This window comes from Harmonia axyridis, chromosome 1 (genome assembly GCF_914767665.1).
Source record: "Harmonia axyridis chromosome 1, icHarAxyr1.1, whole genome shotgun sequence".
In the NCBI taxonomy this organism is placed as follows: Eukaryota; Metazoa; Arthropoda; class Insecta; order Coleoptera; family Coccinellidae; genus Harmonia; species Harmonia axyridis.
In genome coordinates, this window is record NC_059501.1 from 22,336,096 (window position 1) to 22,357,878 (window position 21,783).

The 21,783-nt window shown below is 31.1% G+C and overlaps 4 protein-coding genes across 4 annotated transcripts; 3 read left to right on the plus strand and 1 right to left on the minus strand.

The window, feature by feature from the left end:
- The first annotated feature begins 216 nt into the window (after positions 1–216).
- Positions 217–6,676, plus strand: LOC123688793 (protein prune homolog 2). The gene is made up of 7 exons (XM_045627460.1): positions 217–358; positions 646–878; positions 948–1,112; positions 1,539–1,721; positions 2,454–2,712; positions 4,880–5,092; positions 5,442–6,676. Exons 1-7 carry the CDS (start codon positions 324–326, stop codon positions 5,563–5,565), a joined length of 1,212 nt encoding a protein of 403 aa, XP_045483416.1. The 5' UTR covers positions 217–323; the 3' UTR covers positions 5,566–6,676.
- Positions 6,677–10,798: 4,122 nt separating this feature from the next.
- On the plus strand, positions 10,799–12,878 carry LOC123671685 (H/ACA ribonucleoprotein complex subunit 4). The gene is made up of 2 exons (XM_045605648.1): positions 10,799–12,496; positions 12,666–12,878. The coding sequence occupies exon 1, from the start codon at positions 10,924–10,926 to the stop codon at positions 12,478–12,480; it is 1,557 nt and encodes a 518-aa protein (XP_045461604.1). The 5' UTR covers positions 10,799–10,923; the 3' UTR covers positions 12,481–12,496; positions 12,666–12,878.
- A 934-nt stretch (positions 12,879–13,812) lies between these two features.
- Positions 13,813–17,925, minus strand: LOC123671686 (general transcription factor IIH subunit 4). The gene is made up of 8 exons (XM_045605649.1): positions 17,627–17,925; positions 17,470–17,574; positions 17,281–17,412; positions 16,354–16,720; positions 15,221–15,304; positions 14,969–15,165; positions 14,649–14,886; positions 13,813–14,071 (listed from the first exon to the last, which is right to left on the minus strand). The coding sequence occupies exons 1-8, from the start codon at positions 17,788–17,790 to the stop codon at positions 13,928–13,930; spliced, it is 1,431 nt and encodes a 476-aa protein (XP_045461605.1). The 5' UTR covers positions 17,791–17,925; the 3' UTR covers positions 13,813–13,927.
- A 225-nt stretch (positions 17,926–18,150) lies between these two features.
- On the plus strand, positions 18,151–21,170 carry LOC123671683 (nibrin). Its single transcript, XM_045605646.1, has 2 exons — positions 18,151–19,525; positions 20,367–21,170. The coding sequence occupies exons 1-2, from the start codon at positions 18,322–18,324 to the stop codon at positions 21,092–21,094; spliced, it is 1,932 nt and encodes a 643-aa protein (XP_045461602.1). The 5' UTR covers positions 18,151–18,321; the 3' UTR covers positions 21,095–21,170.
- The last annotated feature ends 613 nt before the right edge of the window (positions 21,171–21,783 follow it).

The following is a 21,783-nucleotide window of genomic DNA, read 5'->3' on the forward strand; positions in this document are numbered from 1 at the left end:
ATAGTGTCCCGTCAGACAAGGGGTGACGAATGTTGGAATCAAAACAAATGCACCAGTTACAAGGCGATTCCTTCCTCTTATTAATTAATGTTAATTGTTAAAGGGATTAATGGATAATGCTCCAAAACCTTAGTTCTAAATTCTAGTTCTAGTTTTATCATTGTTTAAGGAGAACAACTCCTTAAACAATGGTTTTATTAAAGACTATCTGTGGTTGAAATCTTCTATCTCTGTGTAAAACATAGATTTCTGATTTGAACAGATTTGAAGTTGACGTATGAAAAATGTTTTTCGGAATTTGATTTTATTTTCAACTTACTTTAATGAACATTGAATATCAACATAATAGTATGAGGAAGTGAGTGATCTTTTGAGAATTCTAATGGAAATAGATGAGAGTTCAAGAAATTAATAAAACTTTTGAATTATTCACTACCGTGAAATAAATTTCATTCGTAACTTTCGAGTTCAATTTGTGAAAGTTTCAATTTAGAATTGCATTAATTGTTTTTAAATTAACGTTTCCACTGTGCTAATTGCACTGGAACGTAACTAAAACTCAAATTACTGAATTTGAAAAGTTTTCAGATTTCATTTCATTCATTACAACAATCAACTCCATTCATTAAAATTAATTTTTTTCAGATCAAAAATGGAAAATGATAAGCAAGCAACAAACTCGCATCCCTTAATGTATTCCTCAGTATCACCTGATTACCCTGATCTGATTCCTGAAAAACCAAAACGAGGGATACCAAATATAGACCAAAATAATTCTTTTGATCCCCCTGCTCATAGTACAGGTTTGGAGGATAGTGCAGAATCTCAGATGTCCCAAACAGATATAGCATATTTAGGATATAACGAAGAATTACCTGGTTTGTTTCTATTTTTTATAATAATAAATATTTATTCTCCAAAAATCATTACATATTCTTCAATTTTAGATTTTCCTGATAGTCCATCAGCTCTGAAGAAATCAATGAAGTTTGAATTACCTGTGGAAGTATCCTATAATGATTTAAGCGATAATGAAAATGAAAAATCTGTTTATGAAGCACATTTAAGTGAAAATTTTCAAAATGTTAGCTTGACAATGAATGAAAAAGAAGGTAAATTATCTCACACTTTTTAAAGTTATGAGTATTTTTTCAATGTGATTTATAAATTATAATTATATTGTCATGGACAATATTGAAAGTCCAAAACCTTTGGACTTCAATTTAGATGTTTTAAATTGCAGTATTGACCTTAAACACATGTAGGGATTATTTTTTTATTAAATTAATGGATAACAATTAAGTGAGACAAAACTAGCAAGTTACACATATTCATTTTAAAGCATAAATTCATTGATGTAAGTATCTTTTCCACTTTTGTTGCTTGTAATCAATAATAAAATATATTCATATACATATAACCATATCATCCCATAATTATCCGAGAATGAATAAATTATTCTAATAAATATGTGATTTAATTCTAATTTAATGAGGATAATACATTCAATGTGTATCACTTATTGAAGAATTTTCTAGGAAATTTAAATTTTCTCTGCCGAAACAAAAAAAGTAATAAATTGAGAAGAATAAAAGTGGTACCAACTAAAACAAGCGATGAAAGTGAGGTGTCATCAATTGATAGTAATACTGATAGTTTGAAGTCTGAGGATGTATTCAATGGAGATCTGAGTAATATGGTGGATCTAGAGACTGAAGATGGTAAGTTGAATTATTTTATTAATTTATCACTGCATTATTGTTGACAAAAATAAAGACTACCTATAATAAGAATAAAAAGAAATATGTATATCTTTTCATAGATCTATTTATTTGGCTAAAAATAATATTTATATTAATGATACATGAATTGTTTATACCAACCAAAAGAATAAGAAATTCCGAAAATTCAGTGAGCTCTATGTCCATCACTAAAATTTTTCAAGAAATTGGCATTCAGGACCGCCCGATTAGACATATTTTGAAAAAAACATGGGCATAAATCCTATGAATTGAAAACTACCCAACAAATTTTCCCAGGAGATTTTACCAGACAAATAGAATTTTGTGAGATGAAATCATAAAAAATATCAAATTCACAACAAATATTTCTTTGGTCAAATCACGATCAGATCAGGACCATCGCAAAATGAAAATATGAGAATACATCAATCTCCTTTTCTACAAATACTCAGACTTCATATAATCGAGACTGAATAATTTTAAACACTCCTATTTGTACCCATCCTCTCTCAAAGCTGATTGCTGATGAAATATACTGTCTGGCAAAGGTTCTGGAAAACGTTTTATGACGTCATTGCACTGCTAAGATGAACAGACTATATGATGAAATGAAAAACAATTCAAGTAATAATTTTTGGAAGAAAACCAAGCGGGTACTGAAATTTTAAATCAAAATGTAAATTCTAAAATGTTTTGTATTTTATGTTATAGACTACCAACTAACTGAACCTATAGAACCTCTAAGTGCAGCAGATGAAAGAAGACATGCTAGATATTGGCAAAGGATGGTATTACCTGATGGAGAACAGAGAACAATTGATATGAGGGTTATTGAGCCATACAAATGTGTTCTTTCACATGGAGGTTACCTGAGGGCAGGGGGTCACACTGCTATTGTTATTTTTTCTGCTTGCCATTTACCTAGCGATTCAAGAATCGATTATGAATATGTCATGGATAATCTATTTCTGTGAGTATTTTACAAATATTATATGGCATTTTATAGATTAGATTACCAAGATTAAAACAAGTTTTATATTTACTATGTTTTAACAATCATAAATTGGATATTAACAATTTGGGAATTACATTTGAAAACCCACATCCACTGATATACAGAACACCTCAATTATCTCGGAAACGGATTGCATAATTTTAATAGAATTTGGTGTGCAAGGATCTTGTGATATGGCTCATATTATGCTGGTATATACATTGTTGTCAGATCTTTCCTTTTTCGGGAATACTTACGAACATCGACCATTTGAAAATGGCGAAATTATTTGTTCTTGATGTTTTGGGTTCAAAATACTTCCCGTTAATTAAAAAGGATATATCAATTGAAAGAAAAGAAAAATATTGTCTTTATGCTCAGAAAATTTTCCATTGTTTCAAGGAATAGTTGAACAATTTATGAATTTATGTCATGTGAATGATTAATGGAACTTACACATTAAGGTTGCTCGGACGGAAAATTCAAATTCGAATACAGATCCATCTGTGACGAATCGTGAGAAATTGTTTGAACAGAACTTTTGTATTTTATGCCGTAGAATACGAATCTGCAATAAAAAACGGGGGTTCTCACTGAAATATCCAAAATTGACCCTCTTCCGCTCCAGGGTTGAAGAAAATAGAAGAGGTTGTAGTAGAAGTGGACTTCCCCTTGAAAAACATCAACTTTTTATTCAGAACATTTTTACTTAAGAGTTTGTGGTTGTGATTTGAGAAATGATTAGTATGAAAATTGAAATGAAAGAGCTCCATGTTGGAAAATTCAATTGAAAAAGATAAATTTATTCAGTACAATGAAGATCTTTGGGCTAAAAAATTTTGAATGTTAGTTATTAATTTGGAATAGAAATGTAAATTTTTTAATTCGATTGCGGCAAAACAGCTTAACTGATTTAGCGATTCAACACAGAATTTACAGAGTTTGTGATTTGAGAAATGATTAGTATGAAAATTTAAATGAAAGAGCTCAAAGTTGGAAAATTTAATTGAAAAAGAGAAATTTATTCAATACAATGAAGATCTTTGGGTTAAAAAATGTTGAATATTAGTTATTAATTTGGAATAGAAATGTATATTTTTGAACTGATTTGACCATTCAACGCAAAATTTAATGCTCCTTAATAAAGGCTGGTATAACATTTTCTGTGAGATGCATCATATAGGAGTTATAAATGAAAAACGAAAAAAAATTGGCTGTGTTTTGGTGATTACCTTCAAAGGTCAGAAACTCACAGAATTCTTATTTAGGATCCCGAAAGGGATGTAATAAGTTTTCAGCTTTGTACAATTCTTGGAGAATCATAATGTCTAATTTGCCAGGGCTCTATAACTTGAATACAACAACATAATCTTCAGTAATAAAAATCATTGCAGTTTTATAAACATTGATAATTTATTGAGTAAAGTTCAGCTCATTTCAACTACAAGCTATACCTAAAAGAGAACCTCCAATGAGACCAACTGTTAAAGCTTTATTTTTTCCACCGAGGGATTTCATCTGGCCTGTTGTTTTAGAACAATATTTTGAGCAGGTATCGCCTATGCGACTGCGCACTTTTGCCATCACGCTATCCAAACTGGTAGATACGAGTCTGTTGTGGTGCGCAACTTCGTAACCGATAATACCCAATCCTGCAGCAGCTCCTGCCTTCCTAGTCACTTTCATGGCCATGTAACCCAAAACTAAGCCACCAACAGTACCTGCCGTAATACTAGCTGCGTAATTATTCAAAATTTGAGCCATGGTTGGGTTTAAAGGATTTTCAGTTTTCGTTTTGAGAATATTTCTGAAGTTTTGTTAATTTGTTCATTCATTCTGCATAAAAGATTTCATATTCTGAATGAATTCTGAAGTATTACTAAATAAAAATGTCAAACTTGATGAAATCTGTCAAATTGATTTCCATTTGAAAAAAAGTGCGAATTACAACACTCAAGAAAAAAATATTTCGGATGATGTCACTTGTCTTGGTAACCTAAGTTTTCTCGAAAACGGCCGGATATATTTTCATTCTTTAAACTGCTCTTTGTTTTTTTTTCTCTGAAATCACCGCGGACAAAAACTCTTGATTTCACGTCAGTAGTTTTCTACTTTTTTATTTGTTTAAATTCTTGCCTTACAGATATGTTTTATGGACCCTTGAAAGGCTAGTAACTGATGATTATGTCTTGGTATATTTGCATGGGGGTGCAACAAAAGTGCCTGCCTTCCGATGGATTAAAAGATGTTACCAAATGGTAGGGAGAAAGTTGAAAAAAAACCTCATTCATTTGTATTTGGTACATCCTACTTTATGGATAAAAACCATGTTATTCATGGCTAAACCTTTCATAAGGTAAGTGCATTTATAGCAGATTAATGAATTTATACAATATAAAAATTCAAGGGCTAGGTTCAATTTTATAGAATGCAAATAGTATGACTGACTTTTCTATGTAAAAGATATCAACAATTCAAAATTCTTTATCAAACATTTGTTTGATGTTGAACAATCTCAATTGATACATATCTTTATCTTTAGTATTTACCTCGACCTTCAGTTTAATATCCGAATTATAGAATGAATTTTTTTATACAACCTACATCCATAATCATAGTTTCATGTGTACTGGTTGAAAATACTCCATATATTTTCTTAAATAGCTCATATTCTGCAGCTACAATTACAGCATATTTGTCCACAGCTCTAAATTTTATCGCAAGATAACATATTCTAACAGTCTAAGGGAACTGATGGTTAGAGTACCCCTTGAAGCAGCTGCTATTCCAGACAAAGTTAAGATGCATGATGCTCTTCGTACCAAATAATCGAGAATATCTGAATATATCCTAACAAGAAATTGCAAGAGCTTTAATATCAAAACAAGGCTGTAGAAATTAATATCTATGTGATTGCTCTCTTTGTTATGTGAGTGTTCATTTTGAATTGATTTATTTTATCTAGTTGTTAATTTTATAGTCTATCTATTTTTTATTTATCTTCAATTTTCCAGAATTACTTACATAACCAAATTTGTGTTTGTTTTATATGAAAAATAGCAATTTTTCTTTCATAGAATGTTGGAGAGTCATTCATCTTCTATTTTGAAAAGTAATTTCATATTTCGACTTTCATCATTTTAAAAGATGATAATAAAAAATTTCTTTTCAATTGAATCTCTTAATGTCAATTTTGACTATAATATATAGGTAACAATTTTAGTTTTTCATATTCAAGCAAGATTCTTTGATGGAGTTTTTTCTTTAAAAACAACAGATACATTATGAAGCATTTAGTTTCAGTTTTTAAAACCAATTTACTTGCATTTAAAAAAATAGAAATTTTATTTACATTATTCTTTTGACTATTCATGTTTAATTTTCATTCAATTTTAGCAATTTGAAATTATCTTCACTTGTCAATTTCATTAAAAATTTTAGTAGTTTGGAATTAAAATAAATTTTATTGAGAGCAATTGAATTTTGAAAATTTTCTTCTTGGATTGAGAATAGTCGATTAGAATAAAATTGATTTAGTTTGCATTATTATCCTCAAAAACCTATGGAATTAGTCAGACCAATGTTACTTAATATAAAATTTTCTTATTATGTTGAGTTTAAGAAAGAATTTATGTATTTATTTTTTTTTTATTTTTCTTCATTCTTCTTTCCAATATACATCGAAATTGTATGAGGTATAATAATGGCATACACAATATTCTGTTTTTATTTTTGATATGTGCTGTGATGTAGTATTATTTTTTTTCACTGAATGTTATTGAATGTATTAGTAATTTATTCATCATATAAGTTTAACATTACAATCATGGAAAGTAGCAATAAGCAATGCAAAGCTTATTCAAACAAGGAAACAAATAATATTGTAATATGAATAAGACCAATAGGAATGTACAAAAATAAAGATCATTATTATTGGTAATTTTTTTTTGAATTATTTTCCTTTTGAATCATTTGATGTTCTAAATTTGCACAGTCAATCTCATCTGGGGTTTTTTGAGGTGATGTAAACATTATACTGATTGATTATGATATTACTCAAAAGTAATGACAAGGAATTACTGTTTGCCAATTTCTTCAACCCATTTCTGCAACTTGTTTTAGAATACACTATTCTTTAACTCTTCTACTGAAATGTAGAAATAAACACCTAAGTTAACACTACTTGAAAACCCAATAATGTTCCCTGTAAGAAGTCCAATTTTGGAAAGATTTGATGAAGTGATACAGAAAGTTGACTTTGGTATAGATGAAGTAGTTTTGTATTATCAGTCCCTGTGTTGATTATATCGGAGGATTGAGAGATCGATTTGAGGAGAAAGTAGAGGGCAATTCTGGACTTGAAAAATATCGAATTGAAGAAAGAAGAGTCACAACAAGAACTGTGCCTGCTGATGAAACTCAAGTGGGAGGAAAAACTTCAGAGTAGGGATTTATCTTGTTATAATTAATTGGCCATCTAACAAGGGAATTGAATAAACGTAAAAATTGCTACAAAGATTTTGCTGGCGAAGTACTCTTTTTTATTAAAATTGCAATTGTTTGATTCTGAAGATTTAGGAATAGCAGTGAGTAATCTTATCTCTAGTTTCCCTGATGATTCAAATGAAAAACTTTACGATGAATGTTTGCACTTCAAAGTAAGGCCGGGAATTATCAATGAATGATTTGAATATTCATTGAATATTTATTCGTAACAGTAATACTAACTAGTAACTAACAGCTAATACTGAACTGCGTTCAGATTATCTTGCTGCTTATTTTTTGAAGTAGTGTTGCAGAAATTTTTGGAAAAAAAAGACAAGAAAAAAATCTTTATTATATTGATGATGAAAACTATAATTGCGGTGTTATCTGAAAATCTTTTGGATGTTATGTAAAATACTATTGAATAAACTCTCTGAAACAATAGATTGGTTCATTTTCAGGTAGTAAATTGTCTTAACACCTGCGAAAATCACGTGTTAAAAGAAAATTTTAATTCTCTTTAATCAGAGGGGCGGCAAATTGTTTTTGGCTTAGGGGGAAAATTAGACTAATCCGGCCCTGTGAATATCTTTTACAGAATAGTTTTGAAAGAAATTCAAAAAGTAGGGGGAGGGCCCCCAAAAGTTTTTAAGCGTAAAGGACCATAAAAATCATCATCAATCCGCCACAGGTTACAAAAAGCATTCTAAAGAGTAAATGTGTATAAAACATTTGTTTTTATTCAATTTGATTATACTATGGGTCAGAGTGAGCAGATGCATCTCCCAGACCCTAGACATCGGCAACCACCTCAAGGTCTTCAAATGTTGATGAGAAACTGAATCGAACTTTCTGAGCCCGTAAACGAATCTACCACATATGCGCTGGACTTGCTGTATCCGCTTCTCCGTAACTTTGTCCAAACAAGGCCCGTAAATAACGTTACCATGTTGAAAAACCGAGAGAACAACTGACTCACACAACATCTTTCTTAAATGGAAATTCAAAATCTGACGGTTTGCATAAAGCACTCTAAGCCTGAAGTAAGATCTTCTCAACAACAATGAGACATGATCTGTGAAACGTAGATTACAGTTCATCAACAGTCCCAGATTCCGCACCGAAGCAGCGTGAGAGATCAGCTCACCATTTACTATGGGACGAAAATCACTCCCCAAGACTTCATCACACTTCTGTGATCTACCGAATAATGTGAAACTTGATTTTCTTGAATTCAATGTCAAGTTATGCGCAACTGCAAACTGACATATGACCTCCAAATCTCTATTCAGGGAATTATTAGCGCATTGACGATCTTCGGGATTAAAGCTACAATATAACTGAATGTCATCAGCATAACCGTGAATAGAACAATAAGTCACAATCTTGAACAGATCAAAGATATAAACCAAAAACAGCAGGGGCCCAAGAATTGATCCTTGCGGCACGTCTGTTGCTATTGGAAGGCTATCAGATAACTTTCCATCGTACATTACACGCTGCCTTCTTCCCCTTAGGTACGAGTTGAAAAATGCCAACGGAACATCCGACAAACCAACATGCTGCAGCTTAGCCAGCAAAACATCGTGATCGACAGTGTCGAATGCCCTAGAAAGGTCAAGCAGTACAAGAGTGGTTATTTGCCCTTTATCGATGGCACGCAATATATCATCGGTGACCTTCAGAAGGGCGGTCACGGTACTATGATTCCTCCTGAAACCAGACTGACAACTCGGCAATATTCCATTTATATTCAGATATTCAGTCAACTGTTTGTGAATGATCCTCTCCAGAATCTTAGACAAAACTGGAAGCAAACTGATTGGGCGTAAATCTGCCAGAGAGGCCGGATGTTCCACCTTAGGAATGGGCTGAACCAGGGCCGTATCTAGGTACTATAGCGCCTGTGGCAATATCTTAGACAGCGCCCCCCATTTTCGAAGATTTTTTTTTCATCGATTATATTTACTTATAGTATTTTTTTGTTCATAGCTTAAGTCATATATTTTGTGATTATTTTATGCTTATACACAAATTCTAGGGAAGGCTAGCTATATTTTCAATGTTTCCAGCAAGGGCGTAGAAATGGGTGGTAATTACTCCCCCCTCCCAATATTTCCAAAATATAAAATTTCAGAATTCTCGCAAAAACGAGAATTTTTCTACAAAAAGAACCAATAATCATTTCACTTCCCTCTGAAATCGACACGGAGTACAAAATCGGACCCTTTTACGGTTAATGAGTTTGTTATCGCTTTCAAGATGAGTACTTTTACTGCTCTACGATCACATCTATGTCAGAGGTTTATTATTTTCCTTTATCTATCCGCTTTGTCGGTGTCGCTCGTTTTTTTTATTCGTAATCGGTATGCACGTACTCGTTATTTTCGGTTTTTTGTTTCATTCTCGTCACAAAATTTCAATATAGTAGTTATCAAAGTACTGAACTGAGTAATTCGCATCGAAAAATTGTCTGACCGTGTTATACAATTTATTGTGATTCATTCAAATTGCAATTTAATTGTGCAGATATCAGTTCTGAATTGATTATATCTAAACGGTGTTCCTAATGTGTACAAATGAAAATGACAGATTTCTCAGATCATAGATCTTCCGATTTAAAGTTTTCATCTTGTGATGTGCTTATTTTGTATGCAAATCTATTTTTTCTGGAAGGGTACCTGCTTCTTTCCACCAGAACTATTTTTTGGTGAAGCAATGGTTCTATAGAAAAATGTGAAAAGAAACTCTGGTCTAGTACAACACTTTTTGGTTTGTTTTAGTTTTGTCGTATCTGCTATCGATTTTGAAAAAAAAATTCAAACAGCTCTCTGGTAATCCTCAGGAAAATCCAAGTTATTATAAAAATCCAGTTAGTAATCTGTGATGAATAAATTAATTATAACTTATGGTAGATACTCATCAACAAATTCTGTAGCGAAGATTAATAAAGATTCGATAAACTAATTAAACACATTACAGATATGAGTGAACGTTGTTGTAAAAAAAATGTTTTTTTTTTGGAGAATAACCCCCCCCCCCAGGGAAGGGGGAAGATCTCCGTCCTTGGTTTTCAGATTCCTCGGCATTGCTCGTTGCGAGGCGTATAGCTGAAAACCGAGTTGTGACCTTTCGAATTATTATGTCTGGTGCTCCAATATTTTTTTCTCTTGATATTTTTGGGCGCCCCTGCAGACCTTGCGCCTGTGGCAAGTGCCACCTTTGCCACGCCCTAGATACGGTACTGGGCTGAACAACAGCTTCCTTCCAAGAATCAGGAAAAATCCCGGCCTCCAAACATGAATTGAATTGAATTGAATTTAGTGCCACCCATTGGCATATACTCCCCTTGGGTACGCCACTGGTGCTACCTACAGCGTCGAATCTGAGTATGCCCACAGATTACTGATAATCTTTAATTAATTATCTCTGGACAATTTTAATTTATAATGAGAAATTATTGATTTTGGCTTTCCAATAAAAATTTCATATAAAATTTGTATCATCTGGTTCAATGTTCTATATTACGCTATGAATAATTTTTTTTTGTGTTGTGTTTTTTTTCTCATGTGTTCTATGTTCTAAATTCAATGCCTCTGTAGCGGTGAGAAACTAAATAACCTCTCAAATAAAACTACTATATGGTGTTTCTTTCCACGTGCATTTTTCAGTGTTCTTTTCCCAACTTGAATTTTTATTATCATGGAGTCTTCTAATACTTCATTAGTGAAAGAAAAAAAGAAGAAATCAAAATGTGTCGAGTTAGGTGATCTTCAAAGCAAGGGAAGTTTCACGGTTGATCCTTCAGAAATTTCTGCAAAATTGGATTCATCGAAGTGGCCTCTTCTATTGAAAAATTTTGATAAATTGAATGTAAGAACAAATCATTATGTACCACTAGAAAATGGATCATCGCCCCTAAAAAGAGATATAGTTGAATATGTTAAAGCAGGTTGTATTAATTTAGATAAACCAAGTAACCCAAGCAGCCATGAAGTTGTGGCATGGATCAAACGAATTCTGAGAGTTCAGAAAACAGGCCATTCAGGTACATTAGATCCTAAAGTAACAGGTTGTCTAATTGTCTGTATTGAAAGAAGCACACGCCTTGTGAAATCACAACAGACTGCAGGTAAAGAATATGTTGCTGTTTTTAAACTACATTCTGCAGTAGAAGGAGGAGTCGCTAGAGTCAAAAGAGGTCTAGAGAGTTTACAAGGAGCTCTTTTTCAGAGGCCTCCTTTAATATCAGCAGTAAAGAGGCAACTGAGAGTAAGATCTGTTTATGATAGCAAATTGAATTTTTTTGATGAAGAAAAAAATATTGGAGTCTTTTGGGTGAGTTGTGAAGCTGGTTCTTATATACGTACATTATGTGTCCATTTGGGTATAAGGCTTGCTGTTGGTGCCCAAATGTTAGAACTTCGTAGAGTGAGATCAGGTATACAAACAGAAAGTGATGATATGGCCACATTGCATGACATTTTGGATGCTCAATGGATGTATGACAATCACAGAGATGAGAGCTATTTAAGAAGAGTTATCAAACCTTTAGAAAGTTTATTAGTAGGACATAAAAGGATAATAATGAAAGATAGTGCTGTAAATGCTATTTGTTATGGTGCTAAAATTCTAGTCCCAGGTATTTTAAGATATGAAGATGGAATTGAAATGAATGAAGAAATAGTGATTATTACTACAAAAGGAGAAGCAATATGTTTAGCAGTTGCTCTAATGACTACTTCTACAATTGCAAGTTGTGACCATGGAGTTGTTGCAAAGATAAAAAGAGTTATAATGGAAAGAGATACTTATCCCCGAAAATGGGGACTTGGTCCTCGAGCTTCCAAAAAGAAGCTACTTATAGCTAGAGGAGAATTGGATCAATATGGAAAACCAAATGAAAAAACTCCTAAAGAATGGTTGAACAGCTATGTTAATCTCCCAGTGAAACAGGAACCAGATGAAGTTGTGGAAAATCCAGCTAAGAAAATTAAAATTGAGGTTGTTGAAGAAACTGCGGAATCTGCAAAGAAGAAGAAAAAGAAATCGAATAATGATGAAAGCATTGCAGAAACTAGCTTGGCAGATGCGAGTATTGAAGTGAAAAAAGAAAAAAAGAAGAAGAAGAAAAGGCAAAGTGAAGAAGATGAACCTGCGTCTAATACTTTAACAGAAGAAAGTTTAGTTGGAGATGGTACTGAAGTTCAAAAAGAAAAGAAAAAAAAGAAGAAGGATAAGAATAAAGATAAAGAATAATTTGTATTGAATTAAGGTAATGAAGTATTCTTATATTTTGGAAATTAAAGTTCAGCTATTTTAAAATTATCAGACTATATCAGCAAAATTATCTAATTTTCCCAATTTGTAAGATCCCATGTAAATTTAAACAATACCTAATAATTCTCAATGTAAATGCTAAAGAATTTTTTCTTTTGTTCTAGATTCATCCTCATATATTATGAGGATTTGAAGGATTATGAGGACAAATTATGAAGCCCAAGTTGTGAAGTGATGGAAATATGTTTATTAAAATATATTATCTATTGACAACATTTAAACATATATAGAATTGAAAGGAATCAAAATGCATCATTGTAATCTTTATTTTCTTATTGTTTCTTTTAGTTATGTACAAATATTAATCTTGAAATAGACTTTTTTTTTCATTTTGACACAAAAATTTTTCAATTTAATTCTTATTTTCTATCATTAAGTGTATATTTATATTTGAGAAAAATAATATTTTTTCTGCCTAACATGTTCTCAATTATCAGATGGCTACTTACCACTTTTTACTACTTAAATCCATCACATATTCACATAGGGGGGTTACCAACTGAAAAATATTGACATTTCTAATCAAATATGAGTTTTAGGCGCTCATTCATCCATGCGCTTTTTGAAGTCCACAGAATTGTTCTAAAATATAAGATCTGTCATTGTCGTCGGTTATTTTTTTCTAGATATGCTCCTGAAATACAGTATGAAAATGCAAGTGATTATTTTGCATATACAAACTAAATTTGAACCTAATCCAATCTGTTATATTTGAAATTGTTATTCTACATTTTAATTCAATCTCAGTAGAATTTGTGACTCCGAAATTATCAACCAAACAGAACTTGGTACGGATGTATTTACTAAATTCAATAATTATTAGTATTGTGACGAAATGATTTTGCTCTGTTCGGGAAACAAGCATTCAACAAAATCCTACAGAATATTTTGTTTTTTCTGTATTTCTATTTTAAAATTTAACATTATTGATAGTTATTGTGTTCGTTATGAATAACTTCTGAATATTCAAAATCGTTACATATCTTTGAGCTGATTTTTATCCTTTGAAATACATCAAGCGAATTTTCATTGCCATAATAATTTAGATTCCTTGAAGTGGTCATAATATAAAAACAATTTCTTATGTAATATTTTTGAGGTTATTTCATTGGTTTTTGAATTTTATATTACCTGAGTTTTAAGCTGAACTTTTTGTAGAATGTGAAAAACTTTTAGTATTCATTGTTGAAAAATTAGTGAATCAATATACTCAGTTGATGTTTAGAACACTAATAAAAGTTAAAATTAATATTTCCAAATCTCTAGCCATCATTCATTTTTTTAATTCTCACATATTTAATAAAAAATTCTTAAATACAATATAAAAGTACTTATATTTTTACAACAAATAATTATAGTAGGTTTTTCAACTTCCTTTGGAATATCTTTTCCAGAATTTTTTCACATCATCATGTGAATTTTTATCTATAACCAAGGTTCTTTTCTCCTTGTGACTCCATATCAGGTACCCATTAGTTTGAGCGTACTCCTTCAATACATTAAAATCGGCCTAAAAAATAATTAACATAATAATAATTATTTATGTTCAACATTAATTAGACCCTCCAACGATTGAGGATGAGGAATTGCAAAATTTTCATGCAAATAGACTAGAAAATTTGTTATTGGTTTGATACTGGAGTAAATTGAAAAACAAAAAATATTTTCTAGTTTTTTAATGATTTATGACTTAATTTGTAATCACTAGAAACTTTATACAGGGCATTATACATGAATTTAGAATGGATGATAATATCAACAAAAGTGTTCACTCTATCAAAAACAAGTGTATAAAAGTGGTACATTAAGAAGGGATCAAGATGAACTGAAAGGTTGTCTTGCAATGATAGGCCATCGACCGATCTTAACATTGCTATAGTAATCACCATTTAACTTTTATTTTTTTCAAAACTTAAATTACCACTTAGATGCACCTGTTTTTAGTTAAAAAAGATTACTGTCTTTTACTGCACTGAATTTCTAAAGTTTTAATAAAAAAAGAATATTTATAATTTTATCAGAATTACTGTTACCATATCAGTTTTGCTGTAGATTATGATAATTGTTGTAAATTCTGAATTACTCACTTGTGATAAAAATTGACTGTACAGTACTCCTTCTTGGTAAGTTAACCTGTTTCTCTCCAATTCCCACAATTTTATCTGATCTACTACAGTAGGAGGGAGTGGGTTTTGGTTATCTTGCAACATCTTTTCATGAGAATGCTGTTTTAAGTAACTAATAATTTGATCGGCTGTAATACCTCCTCTTAAAGCTTGCCTTACAGATTCTCTTGTTATAACCCCTACAACCAAATTAGGAAATCTGAAAGAGAATAATCATTGTTATTTTAGATTACCTTCTACGTAACGATTTATCAATCATAATATGTTTAGAATATACCTACCTATACATCAGCTCAGTAAATAAACTTATGAGTGCTACTTGTAGATTTGAGTTTGTGTAAGCATAAACTCTGTAATTTGTTTCTACAATTATGTATCCCCTACGAGTATCATCCTCAAGAACTGGTATACTTTTGTTGGTAACACTACTCGTTATGTTAATAGCTAATCTTGTAGGATAGAATCTTCCTGCCTTCCTCTAAAATATTATAATTAGCTAATTTGAAGATTTAAAGATTGATAAGTTGATATACTTTTCTTTGGTAAACTAATCCAAATTCTCGCAGATGTTGTAAAAACACAAGAAGTTTTGAACTCATGCCCTCCGTGCTATAATCCTGAAAATTACAAGTATGGTCATTCAACTGCACCAATTATATAAGTTTGTCATTTCTCATTCTGAAATGATTTTAAGCTTGAAATATTTCGGTGGCGTACCATTTTTTTCACTAGGTTCTTCAGTGCAGATTCATTTTGATTCTGTGCGTAAATCGTTTGATTGATTCTTCCATTTTTTGGGAGTAACCTTCATATGGCAGTTTAGAATAAACTCACTGATTCTTTTCACGAAAAAATTATAGTTTTTGTTTTATATAACTTTGAAAATTGAAAGTTTTTCAATTGTATCTTAATTATTTCAATATGAATTTATAAATTTTTGACATTTTTACATACTGATGAAAAAATTAAAAAATAAGCCATTTATGGTTTTTCAAAAAAAATTATACTTTCTTTTGTATTTCAATTTGAAAATTTAGGATATCAATAAATGGAAATATTATCAAATAAGAAAGCAATAAATGAAAATAGGTGTGATTTAGAAAAATTGGTGATTCCAAGATAATTAAACAATCTGAACTATTTCAATGATGAATTTCAAAATTTTTTCTAAAACACTCTTTTGATCTGATTGTCCAATATCACTTTCTTATTCGATAATATTCCCATTTATTGATATTCTGAATTTACAAATTGAAATACACAAGAATATATAATTTTTTTTGAAAAACTCTAAATGGCTAGTTTTTTATTTTTTCATCAGAATATAGAAATTTCAAATATTTTGAAATTCATCATTGAAATAATTGAAATACGATTGATAAACCTTTCAAATTTCAAACTGATATAAAACAAAAACTATAAATTATTTTGTGAAAAAAATCAGTGAGTCTATTCTAAACTGAAATAACAAGGTTTCATCCAAAAATTGAAAGAATCGATCAAGACATTTCCACAAAGAATCGAAATGAATCTGCACTGAAGAACCTAGTGAGGAAGGTATTTACACCCTCAAAATGAAAACCACGTCTGTGGTGGGCCACCTAGCATAAAAATGTAAAATGTTATGTCCATTTTGAAGCCAAAAATCTTCATATATTATACCTACCTTTCCCAGAGTGCTAAAACTCAATTGGAATAAAAATGTCAAACATTCAACCAAATCTAACCCCCTTTCTTCAACTGTATCCAAGTATTGAAGGATAAAATGCCAAACTTGAGCATGTCTATCTAGTAATAAAAATTGAAATCCTTGCTTTGTAATCACCGGACTACCATCTTCTTCATCTCGTTTCATAAGTTGAGCATGCAATAGTATCCTCACAGCATCAGCAGATATACCTTCTTGCTGTTGGGACCCCACCATATAGTGTAACACACATTCCCATCTTTCTATAGAATACGAGTCTAAAAAGGCTACATCTCGAGCCTTACTATCTGTATCTAGAGCAGATGACATACTCCAAGGCTTACCTCTAAAAAAGCAATCAGCATTTGAATAATAGTATATTAAGTATCAAGAATGATGAGCATATTATACTGATTGAAGACACTTGTTTAGAGAAGCGTAGCGGCGACTTCGACTATTGTCTGAGATCAATAGTTCTTCACATTGGTTTAGTGTTTATAGAATTTTTTGCACAATCCTATTTCTTTTCTAGATTATAATGAATCAATTTTAATCTCATTACTGAAAAGTTGAATGGGACGTTAGTACAGGGTGTTTGGTGAGATATGTCAAAAATTCAGAGGTCATTCCTTGCTTAGAATGAAGTAAGTTAGTTGTTACCATAAAATTTGTTTGATTCCACCTTGCTCTCATTGATTTTATTTTGAAATGCAATCTCCATCTAATTTAGCAACAATCATTTGGAGTAACATCTGATTTCATCATTTTTGGGAAATAACGGTTGTCATATTATAAAATTCGCTTACTGACAGCTAGCATCCAATAAACAAAGTCTACTACCTTGGCAACATGTACAGTAGATAATTCAGGAAGCTGGATCATGCAAAAAAAATTTCTTATTCTTACCCTCCCAATAGAGTTATTTTTAAATTTTTTTTGAAGGTTGGCGATAAAATCCAGCCAAGGAGACCACCAGGTATAGTAGCTTCTTGCCAAACTGACAGTTCAGTGAGTATTTTGCTAACAAGATTATGCTCTCTGCAAATTATTTGGTCAATTAACAGATCATCATTGAAATTATTTAAAGCCACTTACTTCAAATAAGCAGTTGAACCCCAAGAAGCCACAACAGCTTGTGGAACAGGTTGTTCCACAAAAAGTATACGGATCACATATTGTCTTGCTAATTCTGGTAATTCTCTGAAACACAATTTAGTGCAACAAGTAGAACACCAACCTAATGTAATATTACCTGTACACAGCTAGACATATTGTTGGGTGATTATAAAGCTTCTCTAATACATTAGGTGGTCTAGTTCTTAAGTAATCATAAAGATTCTTGCATTCTAAATTAGAAACTTTATTGAGAGAGAGAATGGGAGAGGTATGTGAAGTACTAGACACAATATCAGCCATAAGAAATTTAAGAAATAAATTCTTTATATGTAACCACTGGAATATTAAAGATTCAAAAAATTATTTTGGTTGCCAAATTTTAAATGTTTTGAGATTAAGGAACAGAAACGAAAACAAAAATTTAAGGTTATTGGGTAGAAGCACAGAGTAATAAAACACCTTTTTAAAGGAAAATTTGGGCTCATTAGAGTTTCCAGTAACCGTATGAGTAGCCTATTTTTAGAAAACAACTAAACATTAATTTGTTATTTTTACCTGATTGATCTTCAAAGTGATATGAGATGCATTTTAAATATATGAAAAGATCAAAGAAGGTATCGACACTTTTTGAACAAATTAACTTCAGTGTTCTTTGTTTTGATTCCGAGGTCATAGGCATAGATTAAATTGCAAAAATATTAAAAAAAAACTGATTGATTTTATGCCGTAGAGTTTGTTTATTACTCCAAGTTTCATACAAAGATTGAAACTGATAGTGAAAATTTTCTCATTCAATGTGTTATGACTTTTGTACTGAAATAAATTAAAATAATGTTTCTTCTAATAGGAAATAACTCAACATATTATCTTACAAAGGATGGAACGTTCAGGATAGGGAGACATGTAGGAGATATAATAATAGGGCATTCTACTATTAGTAGGAAGCACGCAGAGATTACTGTCGAGAATAATGAAGCCTTTCTTCAGGATTGTAAATCCAAATACTTCACAAAATATAAAGGAAATATTTTAATGATTAATGATCAAGTAAAATTGGAGGATGGAGCAGAAATAATTTTTGGGGAAGTAAAGTTTAGGGTCAAAATAGAAGAAAAGTTCATTACTTGTTCAACAGGAGTTAAAGAAAATGAAGAAGAACTTTGTTCGATCATAAAAGAACTAGGTGGTGAATATTTGAAAGATTGGAATGATACATGCACTCATTTAACAACAGCAGAAATTATGGTTACTTTGAAAGTTTTACATGCTATAATGGACAATAAGAAGATAGTGACTCCTAACTTTTGGAGAAGTTATCTCAATAATTTGAGAGAAATGAAATTACCACCTGATCCATCTGAATTTTATCCACCGTTAGGAGAGAGTATGATACATTCCAAATATCTGGATTATAACCCCAATAGAAAAACTATATTCACTAATAAAACATTTGGATTTTGGAAAAAGAGAAGAAGTATGCAAGATATAATTTCTAAAGCAGGTGGAAAATCTGTATATCTACTATCAGCTGGTAAAAATGAATCAGAGCTTATGGAACTTATAGAAAATTGTATTCTGATGGATCCAGAGGACACAAATATTGAAAAAAAAAATTCTGTTTTTCTTGAGGCATACAAGAAGAATGGGAGAAGGGTTATTCCTATCCAAGAAATTGTTTTGGCAATTTTGCAGTGTTCATGCAAGGAAAACTGTAATCCCTATTTTAATAGAGCACAGACAGTTTTCACTAGGGAAAATGTAAAACCTGGTCCATCTAAAGTAGTAATTGGAGAAACTGAATGTTTTCAGTTTGACTGTGAGAAGGAACAAAAGCCTAAAGTTATTCCATCTTCTATTGATTTTGAAAATGACTCAAATACCCAATATAACTTTCAAAATGAAGGAAATAACACTCAAAAAGAGTTAGATATAAATGTGACAGAGCAGAATGACGAATTACCACAAAAAACTAGGGCTACTAGAAGGATGGAATTGGACCTTGAAATAGTTGAGACGTCAAAGAAGAGTAAATTAAGTTAGTCTTTTCAAATTTTTATTTTAACGAAGTGAAGTATTATTTTTCAAAGGCTACTTATAGACCAACCATAGTTTCACTAAAATGTTTGATTTCTAAAGTAGATGAAGCAGCATTCTTATGAATCTTGTTCAATTAGGTTGGAAATCCCAAGCCACGTAAAGTCAAGTCAATTTTACTTTATAATCCTGCAATTTTCTTAGGTATTCCATAAAATTTCTGAAGGATGAATGTTTGGGTAACATCCTCAATCCAAATCGATGACCATTGGAATCTTTTTTCTACTATATTATTTTACTACCTAATTTTGCTATTAGGCGGGACTTTTGAATCACAATTATTCTGTGGATCTTTGCACTCTATGTGTATACTTACAGAACTACAAATTACGCGAATATCTAGCCTGACTTTAGTTGCTTTTGGTGAGGTTTATTTCTAATTAAACATATTGAGTGAACCTTTCTCATGCTACGACCATAATTTTACAATAAAATTATTTATTCTCAATATGTACATAAATACGATCATAAATGATCATATCATCACAGTTGGCTTTGGGTTATCCCTTGCCTCTCACTACAAATTTACAATCCTTCATTATTTGTTATGTAAACAAAATGTTTGTTCGTACACTTAAAAGTCCACATGCTCAGTTTAGAGAAAACTGAAACTTTTAAATTGTACCATTTCATCTCAAAGACGAGCCTGCATAGGATTCCCATGTTGAAAAATTTTTACATAGTTCTCCTATCAATAGAATGATTTTAACTTCACTAATACAGCAAAATAGAATAAAACATTAAGTTCCATTTTTGAGAATTTATTTAATCTAATTTTTCAGATATGTTCAAAAGGCCTGCACAAGACTCACTTGCTAATCTCCCCAAAAAAGTAAAGGAAGAACGAGAAAATTTGCAGTTGAATCCCTTTTTCAACATGAAATCAAGTATAAGAAGTGGAAAAGAATCAACATCAAAAGAGAATATTGATTTGGACATGTCAAATAATCCGTTTGGACAAATTCAATTGAAAAGAGCCATTAAAAATGAGACTGCAACAGACAATTTTGTCATAGCAAATGATAGAAATTCAGACTCCAATAATGATAATTCAAAAAAGAGGAAATGTGAAGACATTTTAGATTCTGTAATTTCAGAAAAACGTACAAAAATTATTTGTAAGAAAAATCGCAAATTTGTAAGAGTAGAATCTATTGATTTTTCAAATATGAATCATTCAGTCTCAAGTGGATCTTGGTTTGATAAGACCATCAAGACAGATATAAAACCAACACTTGAAAATTTTGATGAGAATGAACAGAAATGGTGTGAAAGATTTAACAATTCTGTTGTTATTGTGGCAAAAAATTTGTGGAGAAAAGATATGTCAAATTCCAGTATCTCATCTAATTTAACTCATCGAACCAACGAGAATAATTTCAAAAAATTTCGAAAAGTGGCTGTGCCAAAGACGGATCATATTATTAAATGTTCGAAAATTGTCTTTGGGAAATCAAATCTGGGAATTGACTACCAATATTCAGATGATGAAGATAATAGAAATATGTGAACTTTGTTTTTATATTTATTATAAATGTGTATTATATTTATATTAATGGTAACTCATTAAATATTTTCTTGATGTTTTTCAACATTTTATTGTACTCAGTTTCCAATGGTTTCAGAGCTCTATATCTGTATTTCCATTGAATCAAATCGCTTGATATATAGTTGAATGATTAAGAATCATCCTTCGATTATAGTTCACAATTGAAAATGAGAAGGAATTACAAACTATGGGGCAAGATTGAATTTTTTAATGGGGTATCTGTATGTTTATTAGTTTACATACAAGCTTGGACATATATCGGTCAAGCTTTAAATTAATGATTAAATGATCAGATCCTTATATTCTGAATATTTTATTATTTGTTTTTCATTAAAGAATTGCTTCACTTTGAACAAAATATTGATAAAAAAATTCCTTCAGCAGTGGGATAATACGCGTTTTATCTTCTCAAAGTTGAATAGCTTCATTTAAAGGTTTATCCAGTCCATAAATCGAAGCGACCTTCAATTTATTGAAGGTTAGGCGGATATATATCCTTGAAAATTTAATTCTATAATGGGTAAATATTGAATTATAAAGTTGCCTCGCGTATAAAACCTGCTCAACTGAATAAAATACCTGAATTACCGAAGCCCGTAAACGTCTGTTACGTAATTTCAATTTTCATCCCATTTTCCGACCACTCGAAT

Coding starts and splice junctions, on each gene's coding strand:
- LOC123688793 (XM_045627460.1), top strand. CDS start 324: ATGAACATTGAATATCAACATAATAGTATGAGGAA. Junction 1,722..2,453: donor GGATCTAGAGACTGAAGATG/GTAAGTTGAATT, acceptor TTTATGTTATAG/ACTACCAACTAACTGAACCT. Junction 2,713..4,879: donor GTCATGGATAATCTATTTCT/GTGAGTATTTTA, acceptor CTTGCCTTACAG/ATATGTTTTATGGACCCTTG.
- LOC123671685 (XM_045605648.1), top strand. CDS start 10,924: ATGGAGTCTTCTAATACTTCATTAGTGAAAGAAAAAAAGAAGAAATCA.
- LOC123671686 (XM_045605649.1), bottom strand. CDS start 17,790: ATGGCTGATATTGTGTCTAGTACTTCACATACCTCTCCCATTCTCTCT. Junction 17,413..17,469: donor GGTTCAACTGCTTATTTGAA/GTAAGTGGCTTT, acceptor AATAATTTGCAG/AGAGCATAATCTTGTTAGCA. Junction 15,305..16,353: donor GTTTTAGCACTCTGGGAAAG/GTAGGTATAATA, acceptor TGTAATTTTCAG/GATTATAGCACGGAGGGCAT.
- LOC123671683 (XM_045605646.1), top strand. CDS start 18,322: ATGTTTCTTCTAATAGGAAATAACTCAACATATTATCTTACAAAGGAT. Junction 19,526..20,366: donor GTCAAAGAAGAGTAAATTAA/GTTAGTCTTTTC, acceptor CTAATTTTTCAG/ATATGTTCAAAAGGCCTGCA.